Here is an 18,713-nt window from a genome sequence, read left to right as displayed (position 1 = left end):
ACTGGACAAGGACTCTTTGGCACTCGAGGGTTAGGATACGCCCATGCCCAGTGGCCTTCTTTGCCACACTTAAAACAAGGCCCGGAGGGTTGCTGCTATCGGGTCTTTTGTGCCCTTGGGTGATACGGCTGGGTTGATGGACAGCCGCTGCTAGAAGCTGGTATTTAGCACGATCTCTTTGGGCTTTATCTAATTTATTTTGCTCATCCCTGTTATTAAAGACTTTGAAAGCCAAGTTAAGGAGGTCTCGTTGTGGGGTCTGAGGGGCATCTTCAGCCTTTTTAAGTTTGCGCCAGATGTCGGGGGCAGATTGGGAAATAAAATGGATGTAAAGAACAATAGTTCCTTCCCGGGAGGCGGGATCGACACGCGTGTATTTTTGGAGAGTCTCTGTAAGGCGAGAAAGGAATTGGGCAGGGTTTTCATTGGCCTTTTGGGAGATTCCTTTGAGTTTTTCGAAATTTACAGCCTTATGGGCAGTTTTATTAAGGCCTGCAATGAGGCAAGTAATCATATGATTACAGGAGGTCTGGCAGGGGCCTGTGGGTTGATACGCCCAGGTACGCTCTTCTCAGGGAACTGCAGCGGCCCCTACTGGCCTAGTAGGATCTTGCCGATGGAGGTCATGGGCATGGGCCTGGGCTGCAAGCCACACTCTTTCCTTTTCTTCCGGAAGGAGGGTAGAAGACAAAATAATATCGAGATCATGCCAAGTAAGTTCATAAGACTGGGTGAGATATTTAAATTCTTTGATATCAGTGTCGGGATCGGAGAAGGACCTGGACGTTTCTCAATTTGGGAGACATTAGAGAGGGAAAAGGGGACGTGGACATGGACCATCCCTTCGGCCCATGCCACTTCCCGGAGAAGAAGCAAGGGAGCAGGCTGCTGGGCGTGTTGGGCTCCAGAACGAGTAAGGGGTGGAGATGGGGAGGACTGAGAGTCGGAGGTGGGGTGGTTGGAGAGAAGGGGAGAGAGAGGTAGAGCCGGAGCGGAGGCATACGGTGGGGGGTCATGCTGTTCCGGTGGAGGATTAGGATGTTGTCGAGGAGGGGAGAAATCGGTGGGATCAAAGAAGGAGAAGTCGTCCGCTGGGGCTATTGGGATGAGGGGAGCAGGAGGCGAGTCGGGTTTGGAGCAGGCGAGGAGAATTTGAAAAGTACAGCAGGACTGGCAGAGGGAGGGACGACTACAGAGAGTAAAGAAAGCCTGAACATGAGGAATCTCAGACCACTTCCCACTGCGGTGGCAAAAGTTGTCCAAGTCTCTGAGCACGTCGGAATCGAAAGTGCCATTTTCAGGCCATTGGGAGCCATGGTCTGATTTGTATTGAGGCCATGTGGTGTTACAGTAAAAGATAAGCCTTTTAGGGCAGATTTCTGAACGGAGGCCAAGAGTATACAGATTGTGTAGGAGGCACCCAAGGGGGGTAGTTTTAGGAGGAATAGACTGACAGGCTCCCATAGTGAATGGAAGGGAGGGGGGTAGAGGAAGAAGAGACTGCTGGTGACGTCCCCTTTCCCGTGGAACTTGTCAGGAATAGAGGAGGTAACCACCGTGTCAGGCGTCCCTGAAACGGAGGAACCAGAGGCCTGGAGGCTGGAGGAAGCCCTTGGCCCAGCGCTGGGTCTTTCGGAAATGAGAGATGGACGGTCAAGAGTTCCAGGGAATGGCAACAGTCTCTTTTTACTCACTCTGGCGGATGCTTTGATGGTGGATGAAGTCACCAGCAATGGGAGAGTCTAGGAGATTCTCTGGGTCTTCGGCAGGTTCGGGGAAGGGGAGATTGGCCAGGAGAGGGGTGATAGGGGAGGGAGGGAGAGAGAGAGAAAAAGAGAGAGAGAGATTGATAGTGAGCGAGTCCTGGCCAGAGTCTATCCCCCTTCCCGGGTTTCGGCACCAGAATGTTAGGTCAGCCGAGAGAAAGGAAAAATTGACCCAAAGTCAGGCAAGCAAGTTTTTATTAACCTGCCACCGGCCGCTTAACAGTCAGAGGAAGCAGCCCCAAGCTTACAGATTGAGGGGTTTATATTGGGGAAGGGAGTTTGAGGGAGTTCTTCGGTATGGTCACATCCCGGGGTGGTTTGCTGGTTAATTTTGCCACATATCACCTTGTGATGTTTATGGTAGCAGCTAGATGAACAGCAGGAACTTACAGAAGGGTGTAGGTAAAGTTTGTTTATGCTTCCCACGATCTCCCCTTGTGCAGTCCAGATGGTTTGTAATTGGTGAGGTCTGCTGGCTCTGCCCTAACACTGACCACAGTGCCCCTTGTGCCCTTCCAGTCTGCAGCCCCTCTTTCCTGGAGTAAATGAACTGGACCAAATCTCAAAAATCCACGATGTCATCGGCACACCTGCTCAGAAGACCCTCACCAAGTTCAAACAGTAAGTATTGTGTTCTGAGAGTGGATGTGGACTCACTCCCCTGCTAGGACCTGCAGCAGGGCAAGCCCCTCCCTGTGCCTCCCTCAAACCCCTCTCAGGAGCTCCTTTGGCCGACTACAGGGGTTCAAGTTCACTTGAGGGCCAGTGAGTGGCTGCTCAGACAGAGCCCATCACTTTAAGTGGTCTCAAAGGTGAGCTCTTCCTTGAGCATCACAGAAAGATTTGTCACAGGCTTTCTGAGGGCTGGGGATTCAGGCTGTGTTCCCTGAGTAATTTAAACAGGACTTAGAAGCCTTTGGGTGGAAACGTTCCCCAAGCACAGAGCATAGGTGGTGAGGGCTTTCTGCAGCCCTCCACAGCCCTGCTGGCGGGGCCGACGCCTGGAAGAGGTGTCCCCGGACTCTTAGGGTCATTCTCATGAAGCTGAGGCTGGGGAGTTGGGACTTCCCAGGGAGGGCCTGTGGGCTGAGGGGCAAGTGGCACCCAGCAGCCCCCACATCCCAGGGAGGGAGAAGGTGGCAACAATTTTGGACTCTTCTTTTTTTGTTAAATTTTATTCTTCTCATGCGGGAAGGTGATATTAATCTTTTATAGGAAAGGTAGTTTTCTTACATTTATAGCATAACAGATCCCCCCCTTTATAATAGACTATTTTTAAATAGATTTTTTAAAGAGCAGTTTTAGGTTTCCATAGAGCCCTGTCCCCATGTGCACACAGCCTCCCCTGTCGTCAGCACCTGCCTCAAGTGGTGTGTTTGTTATGGTCGATGAACCGTGGATATCTCATTACTACACAGAGCCCATCATTTACATCAGGGGTCCCTCTTGGTGGTGCACGTTCTGTGGGCTGGGACAGGTGTAGACTCTGCAGTCGTAGACCATTCCCCACCACACAGGGCCCTTAGTTGTGACAGTGGACCACCGGTGCGCTCAGTGACAGCATGACCATTTATTATCATTGGGTTTTTAATACAGGTCGAGAGCTATGAATTTTGATTTTCCTTTTAAAAAGGGATCAGGAATACCTCTACTGACAACCAATTTGTCCCCACAATGCCTCTCCCTCCTGCACGCAATGGTGGCCTATGATCCCGATGAGAGAATCGCCGCCCACCAGGCCCTGCAGCACCCCTACTTCCAAGAACAGAGGTAGGCACTCTCGTGGGTTCGGTGGGGCAGATGCAGGACCTGGCAAGTGAGACCCATGGGCACATGGTGGGGCAAGGGACTGCCCTCTGGAGGGTCCCTGGTTCTTGGGAATCGCGCTCTCTATCCTGAAGAGTGGTCAGGGCCTCTTGGGGCCCACACCGTGCTGCGTTCTGGTGTATCCTCCCCAAAATGAGGATGTTAGCAGCTCCACGGCAGGAGAAAGAGGGGCTGGCTGTCCACTTTGCGGTTGATGCCAAGGCTACAGGTAGTAAGCCTTCTAGAAGAGCCTGGTGTGCGGCCCTTGTAAATGGTGTGAACAGGATGCATTCTGAGATGGTAGAGCACTGTGGATGTCACCTGGCGCTGGAAGTACCTGCTGAATGTGAATCTAAGACCTGTCTGCCCTGAGGTCACCTAATTCCGGACCTCTGGACACTCCTGTTTGCCTAACTGTGGAGGTGACAGTTTGATCCGAAACTGCGAGTCCCTGGGTAGGCAGCGCTTCTGGTTCATGGAGCCAGCTCTGTTCCTGGCCCAGAGACTGTCAGGCTGAGACAGAAAAGAAACAAAAAGGCTCCTGATTACAGCTCAGGCGGAAAAGAAGAGCTAGTGACAACTCACACAGTAGACAAATTGGAGACAAAGAAGCCAGTAGGCCGTGTGCTCTGCGGGCTCTCAGTGGAGCTGCTCCATTCTCTTCTCCTTCCCCGTAGGAAAACAGAGAAGCGGGCTCTGGGCAGCCACAGAAAAGCTGGCTTTCCGGAGCACCCTGTGGCACCGGAACCACTCAGTAACAGCTGCCAGATTTCCAAGGAGGGCAGAAAGCAGGTACTAAGCGAAATCGGAGCCGGAGACTGCCTAGCTCAGCCGGGACTGGATGCCCTCAGGTGGCCTGTGTCTCTCTCAGGAGGACGCCACCTGTGGAGGCTGTGGCAGACCACATTGTCAGTCGAGGCCTGAACAGCATGCGAGTTGATGGCTCCATGTGTTGGGACATCAGGGACCCCAGTTCTATTTGCTCAAGCCCTTTCTGCCCCAGTAGCTAAGAATTGATGACGAATATCCCATGTGAGCAGGCCCAGAGAGGGGATGTTTGCATGAACTTTTGTGTCTGTCCTGATGACCATATGCAGGTGCCAGGTTCTATGCCAAAGCACCGTGCAGACATCGCCCCTCAGAATGGCCCTGGAGGGAGGCGCCAAGAAGATGCAATGCTGGCCCAAGTCACCCACCCAGCCAGTGACAGGCCCCAAGTCCTAGGCCCGAGTCACCCACCCAGCCAGTGACAGGTCTCAAGTCACTGTCTCTGCCTGGCTCCAGATGAGCACTTCGTCCCATCAGCAGAGGTTGTGCACATTTTCGGTTGAGAAATGCCAGCTTTGCTCCTCAGTGCCTTCACCTTCCCACCTACCGTGTGGCATCCTAGCCTGGTGCAGCCCTGTGTCACCTGCTGGCAGGGTCGCACCAGTCTCCCAGTTCTGGGCTGGCACCCCAACAGTGTGACAGTGTGCCCTTCCATCATTTATCTGTTCGGTCGTCCGTACGTCACTCGCTCCTCCCAGCCTTTACCGAGTGCTCCCTGACCGCTTGGGAGCTGGGAACCCAGAGCTGCAGTCAGGCTGCTCTCCAGAAAGCCAGGCTCCTGTGTCCCGTTGGCCCCCGATTTGACAGCTCCACTTGAATGTCCGAAAGACAAACTTGCTGAAACCCCTTCTCCTGATCTTTCCCCAAACGTACTTTTTCCCTGTGGCTTCCCATGGCCTTCCCTCCGGGGGAGGCAACTCCATCAACTGCCCAGGCCCCCCGTGGACCCTTCCTTCATCCCACAGGGGCTTCGCCTTCTTGCCTCCTACATCCTCCTCACCTTGCCTAAGTCACCACAGATGGCCTCCTCACTACTGTCCCTGCTCTGCCTCCGCTCCCTCCTGGACAGAGGGTCTGCTTCAAACCCTTGATGTCACTCCTGGCCGGCATTCACCCAAGTCCCCACCCTCAGTCACATCCGAGGTCGGCATGCTTTTCTCTAAGGGCCTGATAGGAAATATTTTAGGCCCCGTGGCCGTGGGGTGTTCGTTACACTCCCCGCTTTGCTGCAGTGTGAAAGTTGCTGGAGGCAACACATGAACCACATAGGGGCTGCGTTCCAGTAGAACTGGGGACACTAAAATTTGAATTTCACATAATTTTCACATGCCATGAAACATTTTTTTTTCAATCATTAAAAATAAAAACCGGGTGGGTGCGGTGGCTCACACCTGTAAACCCAGTGCTTAGGGAGGCCAAGGTAGGATCACTTGAGGCCAGGAGTTTGAGACCAGCCTGGGCAACGTAGGCAAGACCACTGCCCCACCACCCCATCTGTTTTAAAAATTAGCTGGGTGTGGTGCGTGCCTTTGGTCCCAGCTACTTGGGAGGCTGAGGCAGGAGGATCGCCTGAGCCTAGGAAGCTGAGGCTACAGTGAGCCAAGATTGCACCACTGCACTCCAGTCTGCGCTACAGAGCAACAAACACCGTGTCTCAAAACAAACAAACAAACAAAAAACCCCAAATGTAAAACCATCCTTAGCTCACAAGCCACCCAAAACCAGGCGACAGGCAGATCAGGGTGTGAGACCTTGGAGCTAGAGCAGGAGGCAGGAGGCGTGGGCACCACAGCCCGCGAGGCCTTTGCCGCCCGCATTGCTCAGCTTGCAGTCGGCATTCTTCAGGTTCCCCCTGAAGGTTTGGCCTCCGCCGTGGGACTCTAGTGGGCAGCCACTCCCTTGGGGTGTCTGGGACCTGGTGGATGTGTCCCAGTCACATCTTATGGTCAAGAAATTGTATTAGGCAAAAGCAGTACAAAAGAGCCTCTTTCGTTTTTCCTAATTTCCATAAAGCAGAAAGCGTTTTATGTCCAACTGGCCTCTGTTCTGTTTCAAGAAACAGTCCCTAAAGCAAGAGGAGGACCGTCCCAAGAGACGAGGACCGGCCTATGTCATGGAACTGCCCAAACTTAAGCTTTCTGGAGTGGTCAGACTGTCGTCTTACTCCAGCCCCACGCTGCAGTCCGTGCTTGGATCTGGAACAAATGGAAGAGTGCCGGTGCTGAGACCCTTGAAGTGCATCCCTGCGAGCAAGAAGGTAGCGCGGAACCAGCTTCTCTGACGGCGCTGCTCTTCGACCCAGCCCAGGCCGCCACTGAATTTTGTGTCTGTAATTTTTCTTTGACAGACAGATCCGCGGAAGGACCTTAAGCCTGCCCCGCAGCAGTGTCGCCTGCCCACCATAGTGCGGAAAGGCGGAAGATAACTGAGCAGCACCGTCGTCTCGACTTCGGAGGCAACACCAAGCCCGACCGGGCCAGGCCTGGGCGATCTGCTGCTGAGACGCCACGGAGGGCTGGGGATGGGCCTGCGTCCGTTTCGCGCTGGCCGGGGCTCTGGGTGCTGCCCTGCGCCCTACCGCACCCGCGGCCCGCGCAGCTGCCTAGGATGTTCTGGGCTAATATATTTGTAAAACCACCGCATTCTAGGGTTTTCTTTCATTTTCGTTAAGAATTTGGGGCAGGAAATACTTTGTAACTTTATATATGAATCAAAACAAACGAGCAGGCATTTCTGTGATGTGTTGGGCGTGGTTGGAAGGTGGGTTCTGCGTGTCCCTTCCCAGCGCTGCTGGTCAGTCGTGGAGCGCCATCATGTCTTACCAGTGACGCTACTGACACCCCTGACTTTTATTAAAGAATAAGCTGTCGTTACAGTATTGCATTTTAATGTTTTCCGAGTCCAACATGTGTCCTTACCAGCCATTCCTTTATTTTAGCTTTTGTGGGCACACGAGGGAAATTGATTTTGTTGGGAAGACTTTGGTGTGGCTTAATGTTTTTTTTGTTTGTTTTATTTTGTTTTGTTTTGTTTTTTGAGACGGAGTTTCGCTCATTGCCCAGGTTGGAGTGCAATGGCGCAATCTTGGCTCACTGCAACCTCCACCTCCTGGGTTCAAGGGATTCTCCCGCCTCAGCTCTCAGTAGCTGGGATTACGTGCATGCACCACCACGCCCGGCTGATTTTTTTGTATTTTTAGTAGAGACGGGGTTTCTCCATGTTGGTCAGGCTGGTCTCAAAACTCCCGACTTCAGGTGATCCTCCCGCCTCGGCCTCCCAAAGTGCTGGGATTACAGGCACGAGCCACCGCGCCTGGCCTGATGTGGCTTAATTTTCATTTGAAGAACCATTCAGAAAGGAACACACACAGGCGTGTCCTCGGAGCCCTGTGTGCTCCTCAGTGACCAGCCTGCCGAGGTGGTGCGGGGCACAGGGCAGGCCTGAAGGGTCTCTTCTGAGCATAGGCTTCAAGGTGACCACGTTGTCATTTTAGCTCCTGGTGCTCAGCTGTCTCTGCGGAGTATGGAGCCCTGCCCCTGGCCTGCCAGTGGGTGCTTTGAGCTGTTTGCTGAGTGCCAACAATAAGTTGGGCACCTTGTGTCCTAGAAAGAGAAACCTGTTTCCCCATGGGGATGGGAATGGGAACATTGCAAAGAAACCGTGGCACTGGCCGGGCTGCTGGGCACAAGAAAAGTCCTAGTAAGTCCTCTTGCTTATCTGGGAAAGTAACTTAGTAATTGGGTCTTCTTTCTTTTTTGTCATCTTCCCAAAGTTAAGAGATATTTTTGAAAAAGGCTAAATTTCCCAGGCTAGTAGTGTTTAAGCCTCCTTGTTCCCCTGTTGAGACAAATCTGTGACACCCTTCCTTCACGTGCTCTCCAGTGGCCCTGGCCCCAGCCCCAGGCCACCTGACACAACAGCGGGGCCGCAGGAGATGGACCCTGGGCCACGCGGAGGGAGGGCAGGCTGGAGGAGGAGGCAAGGGCCGGGAGCGTGGGGCAGCGAGTCCGTGGGCACAGGTGCCCGCTCTGCACCACATGGGGGCAAAGGAACCCAAGAAGAAGGGCAGATTCCAGTCCGGAAGTGAGGCTTGCCGTAATGTTCAGTCTGGAAGTGAGGCTTGCCGTAATGTTCCAGAGCAGGGTGCGGTGCAGGCCTTTCCCCGGGCTCCTTTTAAACCCATTTGAGACCCTGGTGCAGCCTTGAGGGCTGCCCTTGCTGTAGGGGAGGTGTCTGAGCAGGGGGGTGGTGCCGTTCTGCCTCCACAGAGGGCCTGGGAGTCCCAGGGGAGTCGGACGCCAAGGCCGTGGGCAGAGCCCAGCAGCAGGGAGGGCTGGGGGACAGAAGGCTGGGGAGATGGCTGTAGGGGGGGCGGCACGCAGGTCACAAGAGAGGGACCTGTGGGTAGGGGAGTGGTGGCTAGGAGGGCCATGCCCTGTCCCCCGGCCTGGCTTCAGGGTCAGGCATGTTAACGGATTGAGTGTGTACTTGGGAAACGTGTTACTCCCTTTACGTCTATAAAATATGAAGGGAAAGTCTTTACAGTTCTTCTGCAGGCTTTTTTGAGAAAGCAAATGTGGTCTGCAGATGCCGGTGCCCAGGACACCAGCTGCCCTGTCCTGACTGTCACACTCCTCGTGGTGGGGGCAGCGGGGCTGGGGGCCCTCTGGAGGCAAGAAACAGTCCCTAAAGCAAGAGGAGGACCATCCCAAGGTCCACCACTTGAGGCCCTCCTGGTTTAGTTAGACTCGAGCATAAACGCTCTGAAGCAGTGTCGAGCCCGGCACGCCAGGGCCCAGGGCAGCTGGGCCTCCAGGCTGGAGGTGAGCAGGGGACCAGAGCTCAGCTCCACAGGCCCCCTCCATGGAGGAGCGGCGGGGTTTGTGGCGCACAGCAGGGTTCCCACATCAGCTTCCCAAGTCCAAGGGTGGAGATTCCGAGGGTGATGATTTCCTACAGATTTGGAGAAAAGGGAAATCCTGCCAGCCACCCTTGGACTTCCCGCCCTGCACTTGGCCCTTGCACCTGCCTGCTCTTGGCAGGAGGCGCCAGGGTCCCCAGGCCGCTTCAGCTGCGTGTGGTTCCGTGTGTCCGTCTGGGCCCTGTGATGGGGGCCAGGGCTGAGGGCAGAGGGGCCAGGCTGGCTCAGCCCATAGGAGGCCACCTTGCCCTGCTGCCGGGGCCCCGGCGGGGCCTCTGCCACCCCAGACTGGAAAGCTCGTGAACCCTGGCTGGCCGGATTATTTCCGTTCTTCTGTGCAATGCAGTTGAAGCGCTTGAATTATCCCCACAGAACCCAGAACGGAAGCGAGGATGAGGCCTCAGCCGTCCTCCTCCCCATTCAAACACGTTCATCCCTCAACCCTCTGCTGAGCACCTGCGTGCTGCCCGGCCACAGTGTCACCCTTCTTGTGTGAGCCTACCCTCATCCACCCACCTCACCCTCCTGACCTTAAAGAAGACACCGGGCAGAAGCACAGGGGAGCCCAGTCACACCCCACACTGGCGGGGGCAGGCCTTGCAGGGAGAAGCAGTAAGCAGCCATCTCCATCAGCCATTTCCACCTGGCACTCAGACGTGCACGCCTTCGTGTGACAGGCGGCAGCAGTGCGACCGTGACCTCCCATCTCCTGCTCTGCTGTCCCCACACCTGCGGTGCAGCCAGCCTGCCACAAGGCAGCTAGAGTCCAGCTAGACCCACCCCTGGCACGGCCGACCTCTTCCTGGCTTCTTCTGGGCCTAATCCCCGTGCATTCTCCAACGCCAGAAGTGTAAGAAAGTGCAAGGCAACAAGTGAGAAGAGCAAACCCAAATCGTACCAGGGAAGCTAGTCTTTCCAGGGCACCTGAGTGAGGGCATGACCAGCCTTGACGCTGCCTTGCTACCATCTGCCCAGGGCCTGCTGAATGCTTGAGTCTATGGTGACAGTGGTGGGAACAGTTACGAGGCAGTTAGATTTTGGAAGTCATGTTGGCCCACTTGGCTACAGAGCAGTCTTAGGAACAGCGCCATAAAAATAAAGATTTATTCCTGACACACGTGCATCTAGAGTAAACTGGGGCGTATCTGACAGCATTAGTACAGTGATGGCCAAATGCAAACTGCATTCCAGAACCAGCGAAGGGTGACAGACTGGGCCGAGGCAGAACTAGGACTAACCATCTCGAGTGATGCCATCTCGGGCCAGCAAAAGTTTTGGACACGGCTGGATCATCTGACCAAACTGCTCAAATCTTTACATAATTATTGTCCTGGTATTAAATTTCCACCTGCCACTTCCCACAAACAGGAGACAGAATAAGGAGATGACCAGGAAGATGGCCAGATTAAGAATTCTAGACTTGACCGGGTGCGGTGGCTCACACCTGTAATCCTAGCATCTTGGGAGGCTGAGGCAGGAGGATCGCTTGAGCCCAGGAGTTTGAGACCAGCCTAGGCAACATAAGGAGACCCCCATCTCTACAAAATATCAAAAAATTACCCAGGTATGGTGGCACACACGTGTGATTCCAGCTACTCGGGAGGCTGAGATGGGAGGATCACTTGAACCCAGGAGGTTGGGGCTACAATGAGCTATGATCGCACCACTTCATTCCAGCCTGGATGACAGGTAAGACTCTGTCTTGAACAGAAAATAATTCTAGATTTATTTTCAAAAGTAGTTCCTTCTGCCTTCCAAATACACCCGCAGTTCACTGTAGCTGTTTTGGGCCCTCCTGGGTTTGGCTTCCTGTATAACTGACAGCACCTAGCAATCAACACTTTAAGATGACAGAAATAGCAAAGTACCTAAAACATGCTAATATCTTAATACAGAGGTCACTCTGCATGTGTCTAATTCATCCATTCTGATTCTTTCATTTAGAACAGCAAGTCTTAGTGTCTTGTATTATTTCTCTTTCTAGAAGACTCACTCCATAGTTCATGGCCCCATGATCCAGAGTCCCTGCTGGAGCCTTCGAGTGGGGCAGGCTGAGAACTCAAGCTGTAACTAATGTCTCCTCTGAAGAAAACTAAACCGAGGGCTGAGCTGATGTGAAGTTTTCCGTGGCTGCATTCATACAAATGGGGAAAATGTAGCATACCTCCCCTCAAAAGCCTGAAAGTAAAGACATGCCCCCAATTTAATGTGATGAATTAGAGAAATAGGTTTCAGACACTTCATGGTTTAAAGTCTCACAAAATAAAGCTTTCGAAGGATCCAGTTGTATATGATTTTTTAAAAAAATAAACATTCTTCTGCTTGGTAGCTGCACATTCTGTTGGGATTCCAGTAACTCGCTGAGCAGGTGTGGGATGCCCTAAACTCAGATGCTCACGAGCTGGTTTCAACCAAGTAAGAAAAATCTCAGGTAAGGCCGGGCACGGTGGCTCACGCCTGTAATCCCAGCACTTTGGGAGGCCAAGGCAGGCAGATCACGAGGTCAGGAGATCGAGACCATCCTGGCTAACATGGTGAAACCCCGTCTCTACTAAAAATACAAAAATTAGCCGGGCGTGGTGGCGGGCGCCTGTAGTCCCAGCTACTCGGGAGGCTGAGGCGGGAGAATGGCGTGAACCCGGGAGGCGGAGCTTGCAGTGAGCCGAGATCGCGCCACTGCACTCCAGCCTGGACAACAGAGGGAGACTCCGTCTCAAAAAAAAAAAAAAAAATCTCAGGTAAACAGTGTGATTAGCTAGTTCATGTCCCATGTTCATACTCACTGTAGAAACTGTGTTATGTGTGGTCACAGGCTTTCAATGACGAAAGAAGGACTCGGAGCTGTATGGAAACGTGATCCTGAAGCCCTGTGCAGACGTGCAGCTGCCCACAGTGGCCACAGACAGCTGAGGCTGCGAGGCGACCACAGAGCCCAAGCCCTCCTGAGCCATATTCTTGAACAGCCCGTCTCAAGTGTGACTGGTGAGGGGGCTTCAAGTAACGTGGGGTGAAAAAGGCAAAACAATTCCATACCAACCAGTTCAACCCAAATGTACAGGACAAACTAAGCCAGTTTAACAGAAGATAAACAAGCGGTATATTCAAGATAGTTTTAATATTAACTTTTTTTGTGAATTAGAAATATCACTCTTAAATGATGAAAATTACTAGTGAAGTAACTATTTTCCCCAATTGCAGAATTACAATATTTATACATATAATACAGAGTTGATTGCATTGGAAACAACAGTATTAAAATAAACGTCAACGGGTAAAAAGGGCATCTTCACGCCGCACCTCAGAGGGCCATGAGTCCTTACACCCATCTGCAAAGTAACTTTCCACCAGCATTCAACTGTTTTTAAGTGCAAACAATTTTTTAAAAATCTGTGATTGCAGCGTCTGTCTTCCTGAATTACATTATGTCAGAAAGTAACAGTTTTCTCTATGAGTGCATTCAAGGTTGTCTTCTGACCACCTAAGGTATAGAAAAATCAGTGCAAAAACAGTGAAGCACTATAACAGCTGAATTTCAGGGGATTTCTTGTCCAAGAAACATTTTATTTTACACTATGTATATATGTATACATTATATATATATGAAATTTAATTACATTGAATTTTAGAGTAAAAAGCAAGAAAACTCCATTTCTTATTTTTTACTGCAGCCCCAAAAGACCGGTTTAAAATGGAAACGACTTCTTTGGCTGAGCAGCGGGAGCACGGCGCCGCAGAGTGAGCCGGTCACCGTCCACACGGCTATTGCCGATGTCCACCGCCTGAGGTCCGCCGGCTGGCACGGCTCAGGCGCAGCTCGGAGCTCCTCCTCGTCTCTCCCTCAAGTCCGAGTCCCGGGAGACTGTGCACGCAGCAGTGAGGTCGCTACACTACAGTTCCACCTGGAGAACTGGCCTGGCCTGGGGATGACAATGAGCCCTGCAAACAAAGCAGTCTACATTAATCCAGCAAAACACCGGACGGGCAACAGCCACCATGCGCGCCCTCCGCCAGCAGCTCCACGTGGTCAAAACTGGTGCTGTTGATGTGGAAGCCAGTGTGGGAGCAAACCCTCCACTTCATCTATTTAATTCCTATCCAGATCACTGCGTTCCATTCCTAGAGAATTGGAACCCTGCTGGGTGCAATACTGTGGCCTCAATACCGTCCAAGAGAAGGGCGGGCAGGGCTGGCCTTGCCCTTGGGGGAGACAGTGGTTTCTCGGCACCCGAGAACAGGTTCTTTGGAGCTTTGCTGACCCAAAGGTGCAGGTGCCTCGTGGGAGGTGTTCAGCGCCTTCAGCCAGGGTCGAGCCCAGAGCACCGCAGTTCTGGACCGCACACCCAGTCCCTCAGAGCCAGGGGTTGTCTCCAAAGAGAGAGTTCAGTGGCACCTTTGAAAGGGCATTCTCTGCTGGGGGGTTCTTGCTTTGGTGGGTGGTGTGACCGTGGCACCCCCTGACTGTAGCTGTCCACATGTGTAGGCCCCACAGGTAGAGACAGCAGGGCCCAGGCCGAGGTCGGGGGAGCCCCAGAACAAAGTAGTCTTGCCGTGAGGCTGCAGCTGGGTGTGGAGAAGGGATGTGGGGGCCAACCCACCAGGGCCAGCAGGAAGAATGAGGGGGGCATCTGGCTCTTCAGGGCGGCTCCTGCTGAGAGGCTCACTGTCGGGGGCGGGGAGTCTCACCCAGATTTTGCAATACTGGTGTGACCTTGGGTAAACCTGAGGGTTTAACCTCCTACACAGCAAAGAGTACTTCCATTTCTGTGCACTTACTATCGAGCGGCAATTACCTTACATCAAGGTGTGGCATTCATTTATGAAGAAGAACATTAAGATGGCGACAGTGCAGCCCCGAAGGTGCACATTTTCAGCTCTGGGAATACAACTTACCCTAAGCTGTCATGGAAGAAGGCTTCGGCTGATGAGTACTGTTTACAAATGACAGGCCTTTAACTCAAGCTGACATTGCTACCTTCTCACACATTGGACTTGTGTGGACACAAATGAGGGTGACAATCGGAAACTGCCCTTCAGCCTCGCCCACACCCTGCTGCCGGAAGCCTGGAAGCAAGCTGTCCCACTCAAGTCATTTCATCCCGTTTCTTACCTTCCACCTGAAATCTGTTCACCTAGACAAGCTCAGGAAGCAAACGGAATGTGGCAGCTGCCCCTGCTCAGAGTCTATAGGAGTGCTTTTCCTCTGGGACCCCTGAAAAGGGACAGAACCCTGTTTGTACTTGTGGAGGACCCCGCAAACGCCCCATACTTCTGGCTCAAACACATCAAGGCTGTGGAGGAAAGCTGGGCAGCAGGTTCCCGACCCCACTTCTGCCGCAGACAGTCTGGAGGAAGGAAGCCTCTCACACAGGACACTCTGCCTTCGTCACCACGCGCACCCTAAGAAAGTGCTTTCCACAAGCTATGTGGTGTCCAGGAAGTGACAAAGCTCCAGAACCAGGAGGCACCTCCCTTCCCCCCGGCAACAGAAAAGTCATCTCCTCCTGGCAGAGGGAGAAAGTGGTGGTGACCCAGCCTGGGGACAGACGGACAGGGGCCACCCTCATCTGGCAGCCACAGAGTCTCCCTCCCCTTTCACGGAGTGCCAGGTGGAGGTGAGTGCTGCTCCAGGTAGGAGGCAGCCCCACCCACAGGAAGGTGGCGTCTCTACCAGTCCTGTGTTAAGTTTAGCTTCCCAGGAGCACGTTTAACAACTTAAAAACAAGTGACAGCCAGCCCTGTGGGAGGCTGAGGTGGGGAGATCACTTGAGCCCAGGAGTTTGAGAGCAGCCTGGCCAACATGGTGAAACTCCATCTCTACTAATACAAAATTAGCCGGGTGTGGTGGCGCACGCCTGTCATCCCAGCTACTCAGGAGGCTGTGTGGCAGGAGGATGGCTTGAGCCCAGGAGATGCAGGGTGCAATGAGCCGCGATCCACTGCACTCCAGCCTGGGGGATAGAGCAAGACCCTGTCTCAAAAAATGAAAAGATAGATAATAAAAACAAGTGACATTAATTTTAATATTTTCTTTTTTTTTTTTTTTTGAGACGGAGTCTCACTTTGTTGTCCAGGCTGGAGTGCAGTGGCACGATCTTGGCTCACTGCAAGCTCCACCTCCTGGGTTCACGCCATTCTCCTGCCTCAGCCTCCCAAGTACCTGGGACTACAGGCGCCTGCCACCACGCCCAGCTAACTTTTTGTATTTTTAGTAGAGATGGGGTTTCACAGTGAGTCAGGATGGTCTTGAAAACCTCCTGACCTCGTGATCCACCTGCCTTGGCCTCCCAAAGTGCTGGGATTACAGGCGTGAGCCACCGCACCTGGCCAATTTTAATATTTTAACTGAAGATGTTTCATATAATATTCAGCAATATAAAAATTACTAATGACTTTTTTGGTAAGAAGCCTTTGAGGTGTGCTGTGTGGTTGACACGTTATGGCACTTTTCAGGTTGGACTGGCCCCAGTTTACATACTTAGTGGCTGCAGGTGGCTTGTGACAGCCATGAGGGGACAGCACCCTTCCTTAGACTTCCTCTCACTGAGTGTGAGGCCCCGGAGGACTCGGCTGCTTTCCATCACTCCCAGGGGAGGGCGGCTACTGAGACGCAGAGGTGGCACAGCCACCAGGCTGCCAGAGCCTGATGTTGAGGGACACGCTGCTTCCGCCAGCTGGTCCCTACAAAGCCGCGCCCCTAGAAAGCGACCCAACGCAAGGGCTGCAGGCTTCCTATTCTCCCATTAGCACAAAACAAATGCACACTCATTCTCCAGTTTCTGCTGGCTAACGCCTTGATGCCAATTGTGGCGGCAGCTAGGAGCCAACTGGAACCACCTTCATGCCCTCCACTGTCCCACTCTCCACTGGGCCCAGCTTCCAGAGAGATCTTGAATCAACCGCCCTCAAACCTGTCCTCCTCTCGCCTTCTGTAGTCCATACTGGCATAACAGGGAACTGGGGGTTCCCGTTAGCAGGCTTAGCCCTTTTGATGGCAGCCCTGGTTAACAGTTCTTTTAGAATGCATCACCATGCAGAGAATGTGCCCGTGATCAAAACTCAGGGTCCCCACGCTGCAGCACTCAGGAAGCAGGTTGGCCACCGGTGAAAAACCCAAGAGGACCCCAGGGTGCTTGACCAGGGACTCCCTGGAGCCCGCCCGTCAGAGCAAAGGGGAAAACGGTGGTCTCTAAGAGGAGTTAACCGGAAGGCGAAGCGAAGGCCCGATGGGCCCGGCCTCCAGTTCTCCAGCAGTGAACCCAGCAAGCCCCAGGAGACAGTCCTGCAGGCACAAGCCCTGGAGTGTGCGTTGGCATCAGTGCCAGGCATGCCCAGAAGCAGGGGGTGCGACACAGCACTCCGGGTGGCAGGGAAGGGGCCTCGGCGCCCTGCATGCAGCTGAGGACTTGTGCGAGTCACTGGACCCTTCATCTTGGCACCCGTCACTTGCTGGAGATGGACTCACTTTGCCGTGATGAACACTGGAGGCAACAGGAGGAAAAAGCGCCATTCAAAAGAGAATCAAATGAAAAAAGTCACCTTGTTTCTATCCGCCTGTGATTCAGTCTAAAGATTATCAGGTGGTAGAAGAGGAAGACGAGAAACAGACACCTAGGCCCCCATGGACGGATCCCGGCTGCAGCTTCCCTCGAGAGCACAGCGGGAGGCGCGTGTCTAAGCATGGGGGATCCACTGCCCAAATGGTCATCCGTGTCAAACTCCCGGTGACAGGGACCCTGCTGCCCCAATCCGCCTGCTCTTCAGGGAGGGAGTGGGGTTTTACCCTGTCCTGCTTCCTTTTCATGGGAGAAAAGGGGCAAGGCCCGGCCGACGGAGGACCTGGCAAGGGGAGCCCGCCCACGCTTCACCTGTGCTCAGCAGCGTGCGGGAGCCTCTGGGCTGTGCACCAGAAGCAGGACAGCTGGCAATTCCAGGCTTTACCAGTTGCCATCAGGCAAAGGAGTTCCCCAGGCAGAATCTGCATGGCGTCCCATCAGCCCCCACGCCGTGAGAGGAACGGGGCAAGCCTTGGCTCTAATATTAGTCAGCTGCTTGGCTCCCCGCAGAGTCACTGTTTTATTCCCGCTAGAGACTTCAGTTCAAAATTAAGTGATAAAAAAATACGCCAGCTCTTGGTTTGGGTTTGATTCTAATTTATAATACTAAGTTAAGAGAATTACACCTTGTTGCACCAGAATATATATGAAAAATATTTTGGTTCAAAACAATTTACAATAAAGCAGCAAGGCCACGTTCCTGCCCCTGCAGGTGCTGCTCGGACTGGAGATTCTGACAGCCAGATAGGACTGTGAGGGCCACAGGCCACGTCAGAGAAAGGACATGTCCTGAAGCTCTGTCAGGCCTGGACGGTCTCCTGGCTCTGGGTTCTGGGAGGGCTTCCCCTTCTGACCCCCACGACCCCTGGCCTGTGAATGTCAGAGAAGACAGAACCTCAAGGAGACAGCTGTGGGATGTGGATGAGTGTGTGGGATGTGCATGAGAGTGTGGGCTGGGCGCCAGCTCATCCCTCATCCACCTGGGACTGTTCAAAACCCTCTCTGGTCATTCAACCCCCAAGGTCACCCTTTCCAACCCAAACAAAAGTAACACGCACACAGGCCCTGGGACCCGTTTCATGGCAGGCAGGCGGGCGGGCAGACTAGCGCTTCTCTCCTGAGATCGTGGACAAAGTGCCACAAGACAGAATCTGGTTCTACACAGCCACAACATCCGGGAGCTTGGTGCCAGCTGGCCGGGGTGCTGTGGAGGTCACCTCCACTGGCATCCCCCAGAGGGAGAAGGCCAGCCTTGGCCCTGCACGTAGCCCCTGAGGCTCCAATGCTGGCCTCTGTGGCAGGTGCTCCTGGCAGAATCTCACCCTGGGGAGAACACGAGTTAAATGTTATTTGCAAAGCGACACCTTTTTAGAGACGGTGCGGAAACGATGAGAACTATGACCAGGCTAGCCTGCTCTCAGAACCAAGACTTCCAGCTCTGAACACACTCCTTAACTGCTCACGTGCAAGACTCCCACCATTCTCACTACACAGACCACAACAGAAAGGAACCAAAGCAAACCTGGAGAAAGCAGCCATGGTTTATTCACGGCACGCGAAGCCAGTCTCTACATCACACAAGCGGCACGTGAGCCACAGAGCTGGGAACCCTGGGCCCAGCCCAGGGACGTCGGGACCCATCTCTGCCCCAGACTTGCCGTGCAGTCTGGCCTGGGACCTCAGTTGTAGCTGGGCAGTGGACCACGTACCTCTGCCAGCTTTAACCTGTCCACTGACAGGTGACAGTGAGGGGCCACACTTGCCCAGATGCCACTCAACCTGGCATCTAATGAGAAAAGCCACCCAGAGAAAAGGATTGTGCTCTTCAGACTTCTGGGG

The 18,713-nt window shown here is 53.4% G+C and overlaps 2 protein-coding genes across 60 annotated transcripts in view; one reads left to right on the top strand and one right to left on the bottom strand.

Annotated features, from left to right (window-relative positions):
• MOK (MOK protein kinase) overlaps positions 1 to 15,725 on the top strand; it is an 85,704-nt gene extending 69,979 nt beyond the window's left edge. For 21 of the 28 annotated variants that reach the window (XM_024348574.3, XM_009428390.5, XM_063792725.1 and 18 more), the window contains 5 exons: positions 2,286 to 2,387; positions 3,363 to 3,536; positions 4,250 to 4,364; positions 6,457 to 6,657; positions 6,748 to 7,283. In XM_024348574.3, coding sequence (XP_024204342.2) covers positions 2,286 to 2,387; positions 3,363 to 3,536; positions 4,250 to 4,364; positions 6,457 to 6,657; positions 6,748 to 6,825 — 670 coding nt within the window. In that variant the 3' untranslated portion in view covers positions 6,826 to 7,283. 28 annotated transcript variants of the gene reach the window in all.
• WDR20 (WD repeat domain 20) overlaps positions 12,418 to 18,713 on the bottom strand; it is an 84,246-nt gene continuing 77,950 nt past the window's right edge. For 16 of the 32 annotated variants that reach the window (XR_010151272.1, XR_010151273.1, XR_010151276.1 and 13 more), the window contains one exon: positions 12,418 to 13,257. Coding sequence is in view for 29 of the 32 variants with exons in the window: in XM_063793895.1 (XP_063649965.1) it covers positions 13,204 to 13,257 (54 nt within the window). In the remaining 3 variants the exon portion in view is untranslated. Of the gene's footprint in view, positions 13,258 to 14,428; positions 14,531 to 18,713 lie in introns of those variants that run through there. The other 16 variants (XM_063793877.1, XM_063793879.1, XM_063793876.1 and 13 more) reach the window with 2 other exon arrangements.

This window comes from Pan troglodytes, chromosome 15 (genome assembly GCF_028858775.2).
Source record: "Pan troglodytes isolate AG18354 chromosome 15, NHGRI_mPanTro3-v2.0_pri, whole genome shotgun sequence".
Taxonomy (NCBI): domain Eukaryota; kingdom Metazoa; phylum Chordata; class Mammalia; order Primates; family Hominidae; genus Pan; species Pan troglodytes.
The sequence above is the reverse complement of the archived record's forward strand: the minus strand, read 5'-3'. Positions and strand labels throughout refer to the sequence as shown.